Source organism: Leptodactylus fuscus, chromosome 3, assembly GCF_031893055.1.
Source record: "Leptodactylus fuscus isolate aLepFus1 chromosome 3, aLepFus1.hap2, whole genome shotgun sequence".
NCBI lineage: Eukaryota > Metazoa > Chordata > Amphibia > Anura > Leptodactylidae > Leptodactylus > Leptodactylus fuscus.
The window spans coordinates 248,277,192-248,293,361 of NC_134267.1; the positions used below are offsets into that span (position 1 = coordinate 248,277,192).

The following is a 16,170-nucleotide window of genomic DNA, read 5'->3' on the forward strand; positions in this document are numbered from 1 at the left end:
GCTGAGTCCTGGGGTACATCTATATAGGGGGTGGAGCTCCTGTACTCATACATGTACCAGACAGTCAGCAGGTAGATGGCGCTGCTGAGTCCTGGGGTACATCTATATAGGGGGTGGAGCTCGCCGCTCCTGCACTCATACATGTACCAGACAGTCAGCAGGTAGATGGCGCTGCTGAGTCCTGGGGTACATCTATATAGGGGGTGGAGCTCCTGTACTCATACATGTACCAGACAGTCAGCAGGTAGGGGGCGCTGCTGAGTCCTGGGTACATCTATATAGGGGGTGGAGCTCCTGCACTCATACATGTACCAGACAGTCAGCAGGTAGATGGCGTTGCTGAGTCCTGGGGTACATCTATATAGGGGGTGGAGCTCGCCGCTCCTGCACTCATACATGTACCAGACAGTCAGCAGGTAGGGGGCGCTGCTGAGTCCTGGGGTACATCTATATAGGGGGTGGAGCTCCTGCACTCATACATGTAGCAGACAGTCAGCAGGTAGATGGCGCTGCTGAGTCCTGGGGCACATCTATATAGGGGGTGGAGCTCCTGCACTCATACATGTACCAGACAGTCAGCAGGTAGATGGCGCTGCTGAGTCCTGGGGTACATCTATATAGGGGGTGGAGCTCCTGCACTCATACATGTACCAGACAGTCAGCAGGTAGATGGCGTTGCTGAGTCCTGGGGTACATCTATATAGGGGGTGGAGCTCCTGCACTCATACATGTACCAGACTGTCAGCAGGTAGATGGCGCTGCTGAGTCCTGGGGTACATCTATATAGGGGGTGGAGCTCACCGCTCCTGTACTCATACATGTACCAGACAGTCAGCAGGTAGATGGCGCTGCTGAGTCCTGGGGTACATCTATATAGGGGGTGGAGCTCACCGCTCCTGTACTCATACATGTACCAGACAGTCAGCAGGTAGATGGCGCTGCTGAGTCCTGGGGTACATCTATATAGGGGGTGGAGTTCGCTGCTCCTGCACTCATACATGTACCAGACAGTCAGCAGGTAGATGGCGCTGCTGAGTCCTGGGGTACATCTATATAGGGGGTGGAGCTCCTGCACTCATACATGTCCCAGACAGTCAGCAGGTAGATGGCGCTGCTGAGTCCCGGGGTACATCTATATAGGGGGTGGAGCTCCTGCACTCATACATGTACCAGACAGTCAGCAGGTAGATGGCGCTGCTGAGTCCTGGGGTACACCTATATAGGGGGTGGAGCTCCTGTACTCATACATATACCAGACAGTCAGCAGGTAGATGGCGCTGCTGAGTCCTGGGGTACATCTATATAGTGGGTGGAGCTCGCCGCTCCTGTACTCATACATGTACCAGACAGTCAGCAGCTAGGGGGCGCTGCTGAGTCCTGGGGTACATCTATATAGGGGGTGGAGCTCGCCGCTCCTGTACTCATACATGTACCAGACAGTCAGCAGGTAGATGGCGCTGCTGAGTCCTGGGGTACATCTATATAGGGGGTGGATCTCCTGCACTCATACATGTACCAGACAGTCAGCAGGTAGATGGCGCTGCTGAGTCCTGGGGTACATCTATATAGGGGGTGGAGCTCGCTGCTCCTGTACTTATACATGTACCAGACAGTCAGCAGGTAGATGGCGCTGCTGAGTCCTGGGGTACATCTATATAGGGGGTGGAGCTCCTGCACTCATACATGTACCAGACAGTCAGCAGGTAGATGGCGCTATATTCAGACCATAAAGTGACTGGACCAGATATTACATTGTTTCTTCCCTGTTTAGGGTGAAGATCTGATGGACATTAAGGCTGAGGTTAAAGAAGAAGCAGAAGAGGAGACGGATTCCTGGACTGATCAGCAGTGTAAGGAGCGGAGACTTTCTCCTCTAGATACTACTACTCCCATCATCTCCTCATCATCACATGGCAATCTATCCCATCACTGTGTGTTTCCTACAGATGGAGCCATTGCCAGAAATCAGGGAGAAGATGTGACTGATATTAAAGCGGAGGCTGAAGAAGAGAGGATGAGGGGCCATCACCTGTGTAAGAGGGAAGTGGAGGAGGAGATTCCAGGAGGTGTTACCACAGGTACGGAGTCATGAATGGAGAAGGAGAAGTTCCCCCTTAGAGCTCCAGTCCAGTAACTCTCCTCGTTCCTCATACCTGATAAGCAGGGGAGCAGCCCCGAGGGGTGAGGAGCTCATCTAATGTTTGGCGTCTTACAGGGCGTCCACCTGTTACTGGTAATAATGCTGCTGCTTATTCTGGACTTTCTCTCTGAGAAGCAGAGGATATTCTATGTCCAGCCGGAATGATCTCTGTGCGTCTGTCACTGAGGATACAGCAGAAGCTGTACTGTACTCTACTCCACATGACTGAGTGAAAGGACTTGCACCGACCTACAGCGTCTGAGCAGCCGGGGAGGCCAAGGAATTTTTTTTTTTTTTTTTGTACCAATACTTTAGTTTCCTTTTACTTATTGCCATTTGTATTGATGCACAACCCTGTTATCTGGAATCTGTTTGGTGTTTCTCCCCGGAGGCAGCGGACGTCCAGGCATCAATACAACAGTCTCCTTACCGAGTGACAGTGATGTAGTGATGTATACATGATATCTTATTGCCTGATTCACACCCTATGCAAATCATAGAACATGCAAATTAAATTTGTGCTAAAATCAATAAGAATCATAAAATCTATTTTTTCTCTTACAGAAAATCCCAGTGCGATCTCTGAGGGAAACGTCATGTTATCAGTAAGTGATAAAGGAGAAGATGAAGATATGATGGAGCGCTCCTCAGGAGAAAACCTCATTACCCCTCATGTACATCCAGGACGTCACAGTACAGATCCATCATATAATCCCCCCAATCATGAGGAACCTTCTGACCAACCACAGATTGTGACCACAAGTACTGAGAAGAAAGGCGGGAAAAGGTTTCAGTGTGAGGAATGTGGAAGAGCATTTATTAATAGTGCAAGTCTTGTAACACACAGAAGAAGTCACACAGGAGAGAAGCCATATTCATGTTCAGAATGTGGGAAATGTTTTACAAAAACATCAAGTCTTGTTAACCATGAAAGAAGTCACACAGCAAAGAAGTCATGTTCAGAATGTGGGAAATGTTTTACTACGAAAGGAAATCTTGTTAATCATGAGAGACTTCACACAGGAGAGAAGCCATATTCATGTTCAGAATGTGGGAAATGTTTTACTACGAAAAGAAGACTTGTTATACATGAGAGACGTCACACAGGAGAGAAGCCATATTCATGTTCAGAATGTGGGAAATGTTTTACTACGAAAGGAACTCTTGTTGAACATAAGAGACTTCACACAGGAGAGAAGCCATATTCATGTTCAGAATGTGGAAAATGTTTTACTATGAAAGGAAATCTTGTTATACATGAGAGACGTCACACAGAAGAGAAGCCATATTCATGTTCAGAATGTGGGAAATTCTTTTCATGTAAATCGGATCTTATGAAACACGAGAGAAGTCACACAGGAGTGAAGCCGTATTCATGTTCAGAATGTGGGAAATGTTTTACTACGAAAGGAAATCTTGTTAAGCATGAGAGACTTCACACAGGAGAGAAGCCATATTCATGTTCAGAATGTGGGAAATGTTTTACTACGAAAGGAAATCTTGTTAAGCATGAGAGACTTCACACAGGAGAGAAGCCATATTCATGTTCAGAATGTGGGAAATGTTTTACTATGAAAGGAAATCTTGTTGAACATGAGAGACTTCACACAGGAGAGAAGCCATATTCATGTTCAGAATGTGGGAAATTCTTTTCATGTAAATCGGGTCTTATGAAACACGAGAGAAGTCACACAGGAGTGAAGCCGTATTCATGTTCAGAATGTGGGAAATGTTTTACTACGAAAGGAAGTCTTGTTATACATGAGAGACTTCACACAGGAGAGAAGCCATATTCATGTTCAGAATGTGGGAAATGTTTTACTATGAAAGGAAATCTTGTTGAACATGAGAGACTTCACACAGGAGAGAAGCCATATTCATGTTCAGAATGTGGGAAATGTTTTACTATGAAAGGAAATCTTGTTGAACATGAGAGACTTCACACAGGAGAGAAGCCATATTCATGTTCAGAATGTGGAAAATGTTTTACTACGAAAGGAAATCTTGTTATACATGAGAGACGTCACACAGGAGAGAAGCCATATTCATGTTCAGAATGTGGGAAATTCTTTTCATGTAAATCGGATCTTATGAAACACGAGAGAAGTCACACAGGAGTGAAGCCGTATTCATGTTCAGAATGTGGGAAATGTTTTACTCAGAAAGGACATCTTGTTATACATGAGAGACGTCACACAGGGGAGAAGCCATATTCATGTTCAGAATGTGGGAAATTCTTTTCATGTAAATCGGATCTTATGAAACACGAGAGAAGTCACACAGGGGAGAAGCCTTATTCATGTTCGGAATGTGGAAAATGTTTTAGAGATAAATCCAATCTTATTAGACATGAGAGAAGTCACACAGGGGAGAATAATCTTGTTACCCGTGACGGAATACAGTAAAGGGAATAGCCATTTTGATGTTCTGTAGGTGGAAAATACCCGGCACTGCCTCTTGGTCTCGGTGACACAGCTCATGTTTTTATAAGACGCTGGCATTTTTCCCATAGTATTTTGCATTTCCTTTTAGTATTTGTAGCCTAAACGTTGCAGCCAATCTGGAAGCCGCGCAGATCTTTCCATTATACTTCTCTCTGTTTATGCTCCACTCCCACTTGCATGGCTTCCTCCAGTGAAACAACCACTAAGTTGTAGAGAAGTGGAAGCAAGTGATTGCACCCAACCCAACTGACTAACCACAGAGAGACATCCATCCAAGGAGGAAGTCCCCCCGCTAGCTCTTTATTACAACTAGCCAGACTCTACGGGAAAGAAGCCACCAGCTCTTTATCAAGGAAGAAAAGACCACCCTGAAGGAGAGGCTCGGCCTGGGTCCTCATATACAACCCCGAAGGGCCTTGGGATAATGTCACAATACGAAGCCATGAGCAGTGGGAGTACCAGGCCACTCGAAGTCAGATGAGGAAGAAACTGAATTGGCCCAAGTGCTGCAGTAGGAGTGGTCATATCATTTCTGATCGTCTCAACACCCAATATGCTAATTGTGCTCCATACTGTCAGGCGGTGTCTGCTCAAGTCCAGCACTACTGACCTGACTGACTGGTAAAACTAACACTGTCAGATCTGAAGTCACAATTGCTGATGCATTGCTACTGGATTTATGTTGAAATACTAATTTTCCTTTAAAACTAAAGACTATCAGCTTTGGAATAAAGAATGTATTATAAGATGGCGACGATTCTTATGTTTTGCTAAATTCCTTAGATTGTAACCAAGACTACAACCTGTTATACGTCACAATCAAGAGCCAATCATGTGAAGAATTTCATGTTATATTATGCATTAACCCTTTCTTTTCCTTTCCTGTATAACTATGTGTGACATGAAATAAAGTTAGTTCAGTGCTATGGAGGCGATGATATAGCATGAGCTGGGATTGAAAACGGAACTGAGTGTCTGTGTCATTCTTAGCGCGGTGCACACATGCTAATACTAATTTGGATCTGACTGATTGACCCGTGCTGTCGAATTCGACCCTGACAAATGGCGCCCAACGTGGGGCTATCATGAGGAAACCAGGGGGGGCTCGCTGACCCGCATAGGCCGCCACACCGAACTCCGCCATTTCCCGAGGAGGGTGTCCAGAACCTCAAACGATCACGGTGAGTTTACTCATATTTTATATGTGTTCACTTGCCTGTGAATCTCGAGAGGTGGCGGTTTAGTAAGTGTGGTGGTGAGCCGGGTCGGGTGCTCAAGGTCTTAAAGGGGCAGACATGCCTGGAGTTTCCTCTGATAGCTTAGAACCGCAGCACTGATATATTTCTGTCCTGTGTGGCTCAATCGGTCAGATAGAGGTGTGGATTGAGATTGGGCTTGTGCCTGTTTGACTATAGTGTGAGGGGAGGTAGCTAACAGCCGTCTGTTTAGATTATTTTTAGACTATTGTATTTGGTGCCGTACCATCATTGTTATTTCGAATTTGTGGTTCTCCCTGGCGATAGGCTGGGTCTGAGAACGAACTTGTGGTTTTAGGTATTTGCTGTTCTGGTCGCGTGGCGCTAAAGAACAGAGATCGTGGTACGGCTGTTCATATGCAAGCATACTTTGTCTACAGAGGCACAGACGGCTGTGGATTTGGTTAAAAGTGAGAGAGGGGAAGAAACAGGTGAATGAGGTGGAATGTTAGGAGATAAAGGTTTGCTCATTGCAGGGTCGCAAGGACTCTATAGCGTGAGGGATATGCAGGACTGACAGGCGAGGGAGGACATGAAAACGCTGAACCTCTGTTTGGTTATCTGAAACTTGATGATAAAAAGAATATGCCGAGTATAATTGCTTGTGCGCCACTGCCCTAAAATGGCGCCGAGAGTGGTGGAGATGGGTGGACCTGTGACGTCTGTGGACAGCAGAATCCTGATTGGCAAGATGTCGGTGTAGCCTGTGGAGCTCCCCGCCCATCCCCTGTTGTCTCATCTTCCGGACCAACGCCCAGGGATGGCGGAAGTGAGGTCATGGCTGTTTCCTCTGGCGGCCATGTTAGTACACCCAGACCAACACCTCCCACCGCCCCTCAGATCACGCCCCTATATCCGGTGATAGCTACATCCAGTTCCTAGTACAAACTCTCAACCCCGGAAGAGGTCAAACCCCCGGTAGCCCCCCTTTTCCGAGTCTCCAAGTGTATATGCCCAGTTCAGCTATAAAAGACCCCACTGTATACCATTATTATGATGTTTAGAGGATTATACATTCAAAACTTTGGTTGGAATCTAATAAAGAAAAATTGGAAAAGTCTGGTAAATTCCCTTTAAAGCAACGTCAAGTGTAGTTTAAGAGGTTTTGAACATCTGGGATAATTAGATTGTGGTTTGCCATGAAAATATTCAAAGATTGCACGAAAATGTTATTATGTAATTTTTGTGTCAGTATATTAACTGCTGTTTGAGTTTTATTCCTATTTTATTTCTGTAGAGAGCAATCAAAGCTTTTTCATTGACTGCCAAGAGCTTCAAGGTCGTTTTATCTCTTAGACTGCCAGATGCTGGAGGAAGCGCAGAGAAGACGAAACTTGGCTTTGTGCCAGCACCAGAGTCCACAGTCTATGTATTATATCCAAAGAAGTGATTTGGTACAAAATCTAAGCAGATGATGTCATGGTTATGTTTTGAGTTATTGTTTGTCTGTTATTGTCTTTTAAACTGTTGTATCCACAAAAGAGCAAAAAGGTGATAGTGAGAAGTTTCGGATCTTCACAGCGTGGGTATGGGAGGTCACGGAGGGGGAGGCGGCCACTCACCCTCTGTCGCCTCGCCAACCTACAAGTTGGGGTTTTACCCCAAGTTAAAATCTTTGTGCAAGAGTTCAAGGCGCACAGAGATTGGATTACTGGTATCATCTATGTATTACAGAGAATATTCTGATTTTTACTTGTTTGTTTATGTCTCTATGTGTTTATGGGAATGGGAAATAATGAGCTGAAACTTCTTCTTTGTGTCTTATCCCATAGTTATGTGTTGGAACTTATGTTGTAACTTTATACCCAGTCACGTTATGCTAATTATCCTAAACGTATCTTCTTTTTGTCTAAGAATTTACCATTAGAGACCGGAATCCTTATTATTTGTTACATATTTGTACCTCGTCATTGTAGATTTCCCTGAGCTGACTCAGATCACGGTTGTGAGGGAAGGTAACTCATCTGGTCTTTGCTGTATTTTAATCTTTGTATATTAATCTTTAACATTTGTATCATACAGAAGTGAGCACAATATCACACTAGCTTCCGTTCTCTTCTTATGTAGTCATTGATCCGACATAGAATTGTCTTAGTAAAGCATTTGGTGTTGCCTTCTTTAAAGCCGTACCCGACCCCTTAAGATAGTCGAGAAAAGGGGGGCGTGGCTAGCCGGCAAGGAGAGGAGACGTGTCTGCCAGAGCTCCTTGCTTCTCACGTTTAATCTCCTCGGCATCGGTGGTTTTTCCTGCCCGAATCCTCTCACCAGCACTTGGGGCTTCACCCTAGATCTCAGTGGACTGATTTGGGGTGCTATCTTTATTGTCTACTGGCCGGACGGATCCCTCGCTATCTGAGGCCTACCTGCACATCGGGAAGCTCCGCCATCTTGCCTGAAGGGCCTTCCTCCTCCCTGTGGTCGGCTTCAGCTGGTATCCGGACCGGTCGCTTTTCTCCTTGGTGGGGTGAGTGGAGATTCCCCGATCCCCGTGTACTGCCTCTGGTGCGCTGCTCCGGTATCCTGTCGGGTGGACGTGGAAGTGCGGCCTGAGGCCTGCTGCTGCACATACGGCGGCGGCCATCTTGTGAAAGGGCACGCGATGCCGCTTCTCCTCCTGCCCGACCTACCTGCTGCGTTGCCTGCCAGTGTCCTGCCGGAGAAGCTCTGCTGCCTGTGCCTCTGTGGTCTCTGGAGCTTGCTGCACATTCTCCTGTTGCCTGGAGCTGCTGTCTTCCATCTCTGCATTGCCAGTGAGTGATCATCTGTCCCACCTAGAGCCTGTGTCTTCCTCTGGAGACTGCCATTTACTATACTCCTCTGCTCCTCTGACAATTTTTCCTGGCAGTGACTTCACTGATACTGATTGGGGAATTTAGGTGAGTGCTGAGCCCCTACACCACCATCAGGGGGAGCTCCTCACCTTTCTCCCGGACTGGACTTTGCATATTACCTGGCTTGCACCCTGCCTTTTTGGTTGAGCCCTTTGTGGGTGCCGAGCCCCTACTCCAACATCAGGGGGGCTCCTCACACTGGGCTCCCATGGAACTGTAATTTCCTGTGTGTCTCCACTGCAGGCCACTTCTTACACCATGCTTGATTAAACCTTCAACAGTGTCACCTCTGGCTCTCAGCTGATTCCCATGGTCCTGCCGGAATTTGCTGCTGTCTGACTTGCTGCGCTGCTCCGTAAATTTTGTACCTGTCGCATTGATCTGCTCTCCTGTCCTATCATCCTAAGTTGCGTCCCTGACCTTTCCTGCTTTTGCTATTATGCCTCGAAAGAAACCATCCTCCTCCGAAACCCCCAGGAAGCTTTGCCTTCCTCACCGTCAGGTTCCCGCTCCCCAGCAAAGACGCCTCCACGGTCTGAATTGGTAGGCTCTTTACCTGAAGAAGGCTCTCTCTCAGCTGAGCGTCCTCCCCTGCTGGTCGATGGTGGTAAGAGAAGTTTTGTTGTGTCTCCTCAGGGTTCTCCAAGTGGTAAGGAGCCGTTGTGTAAACGGGTCGCTGATGTCCTACCTGCCTCTGATACTCCCTCTGATTTTGTTCATTTGGACATTTCTGACTTCCCGGCTTCCTCAGACCCTGTAACGTGTGATACATTGAAAGGGATGCTTGTTCTCCTACAGGCGGGGATTAACAAATCTGTCTCCTCTGCGGTGGGCAAACTGCGACAGGACATCGACGCTTTGGGAGAGCGGACTGACCATCTTGAAAATAAAATGGAGGAATTTTCATCTGCCCATAATGAACTGGTTGATGCTCATAACACCCTCGAAGCGGAGGTCAGATGGCTCAAAATTAAGGCTGCTGACGCTGAGGATCGGTCTAGACGCAATAACATCAAGATCCGTGGTGTCCCTGAGGATGTGACATCAGAGGACTTAGTGGCCTATGTTCAGCGTCTCTTTAAGAAAATTCTACCACAGCTTACTGAACTGGAGCTCACCCTGGATCGGACCCATCGTATTCCAAAAGCGAACTCTGCTCCAGTAGATGTCCCGAGAGATGTTTTAACAAGGGTCCATTTCTATCAGATTAAGGACTCGATCCTTGCGGAAGCCAGAAAATGTGGTACTTTACCAGCCCCGTTTGCATCAATATCTCTGTTCCCTGATTTATCCGCGGCCACTATGCAGGCCAGACGTGATCTGGCTCCCATTACCAAGATCCTCAGGGAACGGGGTATACGGTACCGCTGGGGCTTTCCTACCAAATTGCTGATTCCCCGCAATGGGGTTTTCCATTCCGTCCCTGATGTGGATCCAGGCATGTCCCTCCTCCGTAAATGGAAACTTGCCCCTGCTGAATCTCTCTCATCTGCTCCAGAATCCTCAGCGCGGCCCTCCCATCTTTCTAAGAAATGGACTGTGGTGGGCGGTCGTAAGTGACTCCTTTATCCGCTCCGGCGGACTGACTCGCCTTGCCCAACATTGATTTGTCTATAATGTTTGATTTAGGTGACCTGTGTTACTGACCTCTTCCCCCCCCCCCCCCCCCCCAGCTGATTACTTTTGGTTATTCGGTGTTTCTTGACACTATGTTATTTTGTTTGCATACTCTGTTCTTGTTTTATACCTGGAATGTCGTTTGGTTTTTATACCTGTTCATGTATACTTTACGCGCCCTTGTTTTTTTTTGGTATAGCCACCTGAGTCTTCTGCCATTTTTCTCTAGGTTGTTATTAGGGTACTCCGTATATCCTCACTTAATGTTAGGGGTCTAAATAGCCCCTGTAGGCGGAGCTCTGTCTGGAGGGAGGCCCGTCGCCTCCGCTGTGATGTGCTTTTTCTCCAGGAGACTCATTTTGAGGCTGGCAAGAGCCCTAAGTTCTCTAGTCCCTCTTTCCCTCATATATATCAGGCTTCTTGCAATGCTAAGCGTAAGGGTGTTCTTATTGCTGTGCGGGACTCGGTAGCCTTCTCCCTTGAATCCACTCTAACTGATCCCAAAGGTCGGTTCTTGGGGCTTAATTGCCTTATTAATAATGTTAAATATACTTTGGTAACTGTTTATCTCCCGAATCGTTCCCAGGCTCAATATTGGAAGTCTGTGCTTTCCAAGATCCGAACTTTTGCTACTGGTATGTTAATCATTGGTGGGGATTTTAATTGTTTAATAGATAATTCCCTAGACTCTTCCAACCCCAAGAGGCGCTCCCCTTTGTTATCCTCCTCTTTGATTGTTCAGGACCTTTATGATGTCTGGCATTGCCAACATAGTGGGGAACGAGATTATAGTTATTTCTCCTCTTCGTCCTCCTCTTACTCCCGTATTGACTTTTTTCTCACTGATAAAATTGGGCTGATGCAGGCGGAATCTACGGATATTGGGCTGATCACCTGGACTGATCATGCTCCGGTGTCCCTCTTTCTGCGTGAGAAATTCTCCACTGCTATGCCTACCCAATGGCGTTTTAATGAATATATATTGGATCACCCCTCCTATGGTGAGCACCTCCGTGAGGCCCTGAAGGAATATTTTTCCCTCAATTCCCCTTCCATGTCAGACCCTCATGTGCTCTGGAATGCTCATAAGGCATATATGCGAGGGATACTTATTCAGGCTTGTGCGAGAGCAAAAAAAGAATGGTCTAAAGACATAGATGCTACTCTTCGCTCCCTATCCTCCCTCTCTGCAATTAATAAGCTTAATCCCACCCCCACTGTCTCTGCGGAGATTAGGCAATGTCAACTCCGATTGCAGGGCCTTCTGGCTTGCCAACAGGACTTAGCCTTTAAACGTTTTCAGTGTCAGGCCTACGTGCATAATAGTAGGGCTAGTGCCTTTTTAGCCAAAAAGATCAAACGGTCACGCCCTAAATCCCGTATTGCCTACCTTGTGGATGACTCGGGTACTAAAGTTATTGACCCCCGCCTCATTGTGGATCAGTTTCGCTTGTATTATAGGTCTCTATACAATCTTAGAGATGATCCCCAGACGTACCAGCCATCCAAGGAGGAAATAGATGAGTTTTTAGACTCTGTGGCCCTGCCTCGCCTTTCCCCGGAGCAATCGGTCTCCCTGGCCTCCCCTATCACCTTGCTTGAGGTTACGGAAGCTATAACCTCGCTGAAACCACTAAAGTCTCCTGGTCCTGACGGTTTTTCAGGGATCTATTACAAGAAATTTGCGGATATTTTATCCCCTCATCTCTTGGCAGTGTTTAGAAAGGCGGCGGAGGAACAATGTTTCCCAGAGGAAATGTTGTCCGCTACCATTGTGACCCTCCCGAAGCCCGGCAAATCTCCCACTGTTCCGGCTAATTTTAGACCCATTTCACTTCTTAATATTGATGTCAAACTGTATGCTAAAATTCTTGCTGAGCGATTACTCCATCTTCTACCCCAGCTGATTAAACCTGACCAGGTGGGATTTGTGTTTGGTAGGCAGGCCCCGGATGGCACACGGAGGTTCATAGACCTCATCCAGAAAGCTGAAAAAGATGGTGCACCTTCTTTGCTTTTGGCTCTGGATGCCGAAAAGGCTTTCGATAGGGTCCACTGGAACTACCTTGATAGTCTCTTGGATAAGTTTGGTATGGGCCCTGTCTTTAAGTCTGCTATTTTGGCTCTTTACTCCCGGCCGTCGGCTCGTGTGCTGTCTTCGGGCTTTTTGTCTGAGTCTTTTCGGATCTCGAATGGAACCCGTCAGGGCTGCCCTCTATCTCCCATTATTTTTGCGCTAGTAATGGAACCCCTGGCGGAGTCCATTCGGGTGGCTGAGGACATTGAGGGTATTACTGTGGGCCGCCGGCAACACAAAATTGGTCTATATGCTGATGATGTTATCCTGGCCTTGACCTCCCCCGACTCTTCTTTGAGTGCTGCTACTGCTGCCCTTACAAGACTTGGTAGGGTTTCTTACTACAAAGTTAATTCTTCTAAGTCCCAGATCTTGCCCATTGTTGTTCCACCCTCATTGAAACACGATCTTAGTGTCAAATTCCCCTATCAATGGACTGATTCCCGTATTACGTACCTTGGCATTTCCCTAACGGCGCCTAGCTCTGATTTGTTTGCTGCCAATTATGTCCCCCTTCTGGCTAAGATCTCCTCCCTCCTTTCTTCCTTTTCTCAACCGATGTTGTCCTGGGCTAGTAGAATAGCCATTGTTAAAATGATGGCGTTACCCCTCATTCTGTATACATTTCGTACAGTTGCCATTCCCCTCCCGGACTCGTATTTTCCCAAATTACAGTCTATTCTTTCTAAATTTATTTGAGAGGGTAAGAGGTCCAGGGTCCGATTTAAAGTGATGACTAGGCCTTGGTCTCATGGTGGGGCGGGTGTCCCAGATGTTAGGAAATACTACATGGCATCTATCCTTGAACAACTCAAAGTTGGTTGGGACAAAACTTCTAAGTGGCGTTGGGCTGAGGTCGAGGAATGCCTGTTAGATGCCCCACTTATGAGTATTCTGCGTCCTAAAGACCTGGCCCCCATCAAGGTACACCCCCCTTTATTAAGTCTTAGAGCATCCGTGACTGCCTGGCGTTATTACTTGTCACACACCTCCAGGGAAGATTTGGTTCCTTTGTCGAAATTGCCCTTACTATATGTGACCGCTTTCCTTCCTCAGCTGAGACTTTGAGGGTGGAGCTCTAGAGGCCTCTATAAGATCGCTCATCTGTTTTCCGAAGAGGGGTTGAAATCGTTTTCTATGCTACAGGATGAGTTTCACCTTCCCAAAACCGACTTTTTTAAATATTTGCAATTACGTCACTTTTTTCACACTCATGACCCCTCGCGGTTGACCTTTCCCAGACTAGCTTTGAGAATGTGGAACCGATCCTCGCCTGCTAAAGGTGGGTTGTCCACATTTTATACTTTCCTCTCTGTCCCTGCTGAGCAGGTCAAACCTCTCCACCTGCTTCGTTGGGAATCAGACCTTGCCAGATCCATTTCTTTTTCGGATTGGTATGCTGCAAATGGGCTTGTCAAACGTGTTTCTAAGGGTGCAGCCCACTGGGAAACGGCTTTGAAAGTAGCTAGTGCAGGTTTTCCTAAATCATCCCAGCTATATGTTTCTCCAGATTCCGCTTGAAGATTTCCATTGATGGAGCGCCCACCACCTCCCGTGGCAGCCTATTCCACTCTCTCACTCCCCTCACTGTCAGAAAGTTTTTCCTAATGTCTAATCTGTATCTCTTTCCCTTTCGTTTCATCCCATTGCTTCTTGTACTTCCTTGTGCTAATGAGAATAGGGGAGATCCCTCTGCACTGTGACTACCTTTCAGATATTTGTAGACTGCTATTAAATCTCCCCTCAGCCTTCTCTTCTGCAAACTAAACAATCCCAGTTCTTTTAGCCGCTCCTCATAGGACATGGTTTGCAGACCTTCCACCATTTTGGTTGCTCTTCTCTGGACTTGCTCCAATATATCGATGTCTTTCTTGAATTGAGGCGCCCAGAACTGTACACAGTATTCCAGGTGTGGTCATGGGCTGCCTATGTATTCTGGGCAATGAGCGGTCACAATGTGTTAGATTATGTGAATCATGAAATGAATAGTTGAAAAATGTTGATGTAATGAAAAGATGCCAGAAAGTGGCAAGAAACAGGAGGGTTAGGTATGTTACCTAAGTTTAGGATGTCAAAAAGATGGAACTTAGAAGCTGAAACAGAAAGTGATGTGATAATATGCACATGATAGGAGGGCTAGCAGATTCTGGGTTGAAGCAAGTGAAAAGATTGCGCAAGAAAGTGAACAAGGGTTGAGATAAGCTGATTGAAACTAAGATTGTCCCCCATTGTGTAAAATTGTCATGTAATGATATTTTTTGTGGGGTTGTTTAAGAAAAAGAAAAAAAGAGAGAAAAATTCCTTTGTTCTATACTAAGTGAATTAGAAGTCACTCCCATATCTGCTGTGTAATGTTCTGTGTATGATTGTGTTGTGTGAGCAGGAGATTGATTTCATCCCTCAGTTACTGCTCCTGCCTTCTCTGCTGATATACTGTATATATATCCAGTGCACATATATTATATATATCCAGTGAACATATATTATAGATTCAGTGCACATATATTATATATCCAGTGCACATATATTATATATATCCAGTGCACATATATTATATATATCCAGTGCACATATATTATATATATCCAGTGCACATATATTAAATATACCCAGTGAACATATATTATAGATTCAGTGCACATATATTATATATCCAGTGCACATATATTAAATATCCAGTGCACATATATTAAATATCCAGTGCACATATATTAAATATGCAGTGCACATATATTATATATCCAGTGCACATATATTAAATATACCCAGTGAACATATATTATAGATTCAGTGCACATATATTATATATCCAGTGCACATATATTAAATATCCAGTGCACATATATTAAATATCCAGTGCACATATATTAAATATGCAGTGCACATATATTATATATCCAGTGCACATATATTAAATATACCCAGTGCACATATATTATTGATCCAGTACACATATATTATATATATTCAGTGCACATATATTATATATATCCAGTGCACATATATTAAATGTCCAGTGCACATATATTATATTTCCAGTGCACATATATTATAAATAACCAGTGCACATATATTATATATCCAGTGCACATATATTAAATATCCAGTGCACATATATTAAATATGCAGTGCACATATATTATATATCCAGTGCACATATATTATTGATCCAGTACACATATATTATATATATTCAGTGAACATATATTATATATATATCCAGTGCACATATATTAAATGTCCAGTGCACATATATTATATTTCCAGTGCACATATATTATAAATATCCAGTGCACATATATTATATATCCAGCGCACATATATTATATATAACCAGTGCACATATATTAAATATCCAGTGCACATATATTATATATCCAGTGCACATATATTAAATATATCCAGTGCACATATATTAAATATCCAGTGCACATATATTATTAATATATCCAGTGCACATATATTACATATCCAGTGCACATATATTACATATCCAGTGCACATATATTATATATATCCAGTGCACATATATTATATATTCAGTGCACATATATTATATATATCCGGTGCACACATATTATATATATCCAGTGTACATATATATCCAGGGCACATATATTATATATATCCAGTGCACATATATTCTAAATATCAAGTGCACATATATTATACATCCAGTGCACATGTATTATATATATATCCATTGCACATGTATTATAAATCCAGTGTACATATATATATCCAGTGCACATATATTATAAATATCCAGTGCAAATATATATATTCAGTGCACATATATTATATA

The 16,170-nt window shown here is 44.9% G+C and overlaps 1 protein-coding gene across 1 annotated transcript in view; it reads left to right on the forward strand.

Moving 5' to 3' along the window:
* The first annotated feature begins 2,709 nt into the window (after positions 1-2,709).
* Positions 2,710-16,170, forward strand: part of LOC142198388 (uncharacterized) — a 279,850-nt gene continuing 266,389 nt past the window's right edge. Inside the window, exon 1 of the mRNA XM_075269404.1 lies at positions 2,710-4,459. Within this exon, the coding sequence (XP_075125505.1) occupies positions 2,737-4,459 (1,723 nt within the window). The 5' untranslated portion in view covers positions 2,710-2,736. The remainder of the gene's footprint in view (positions 4,460-16,170) is intronic.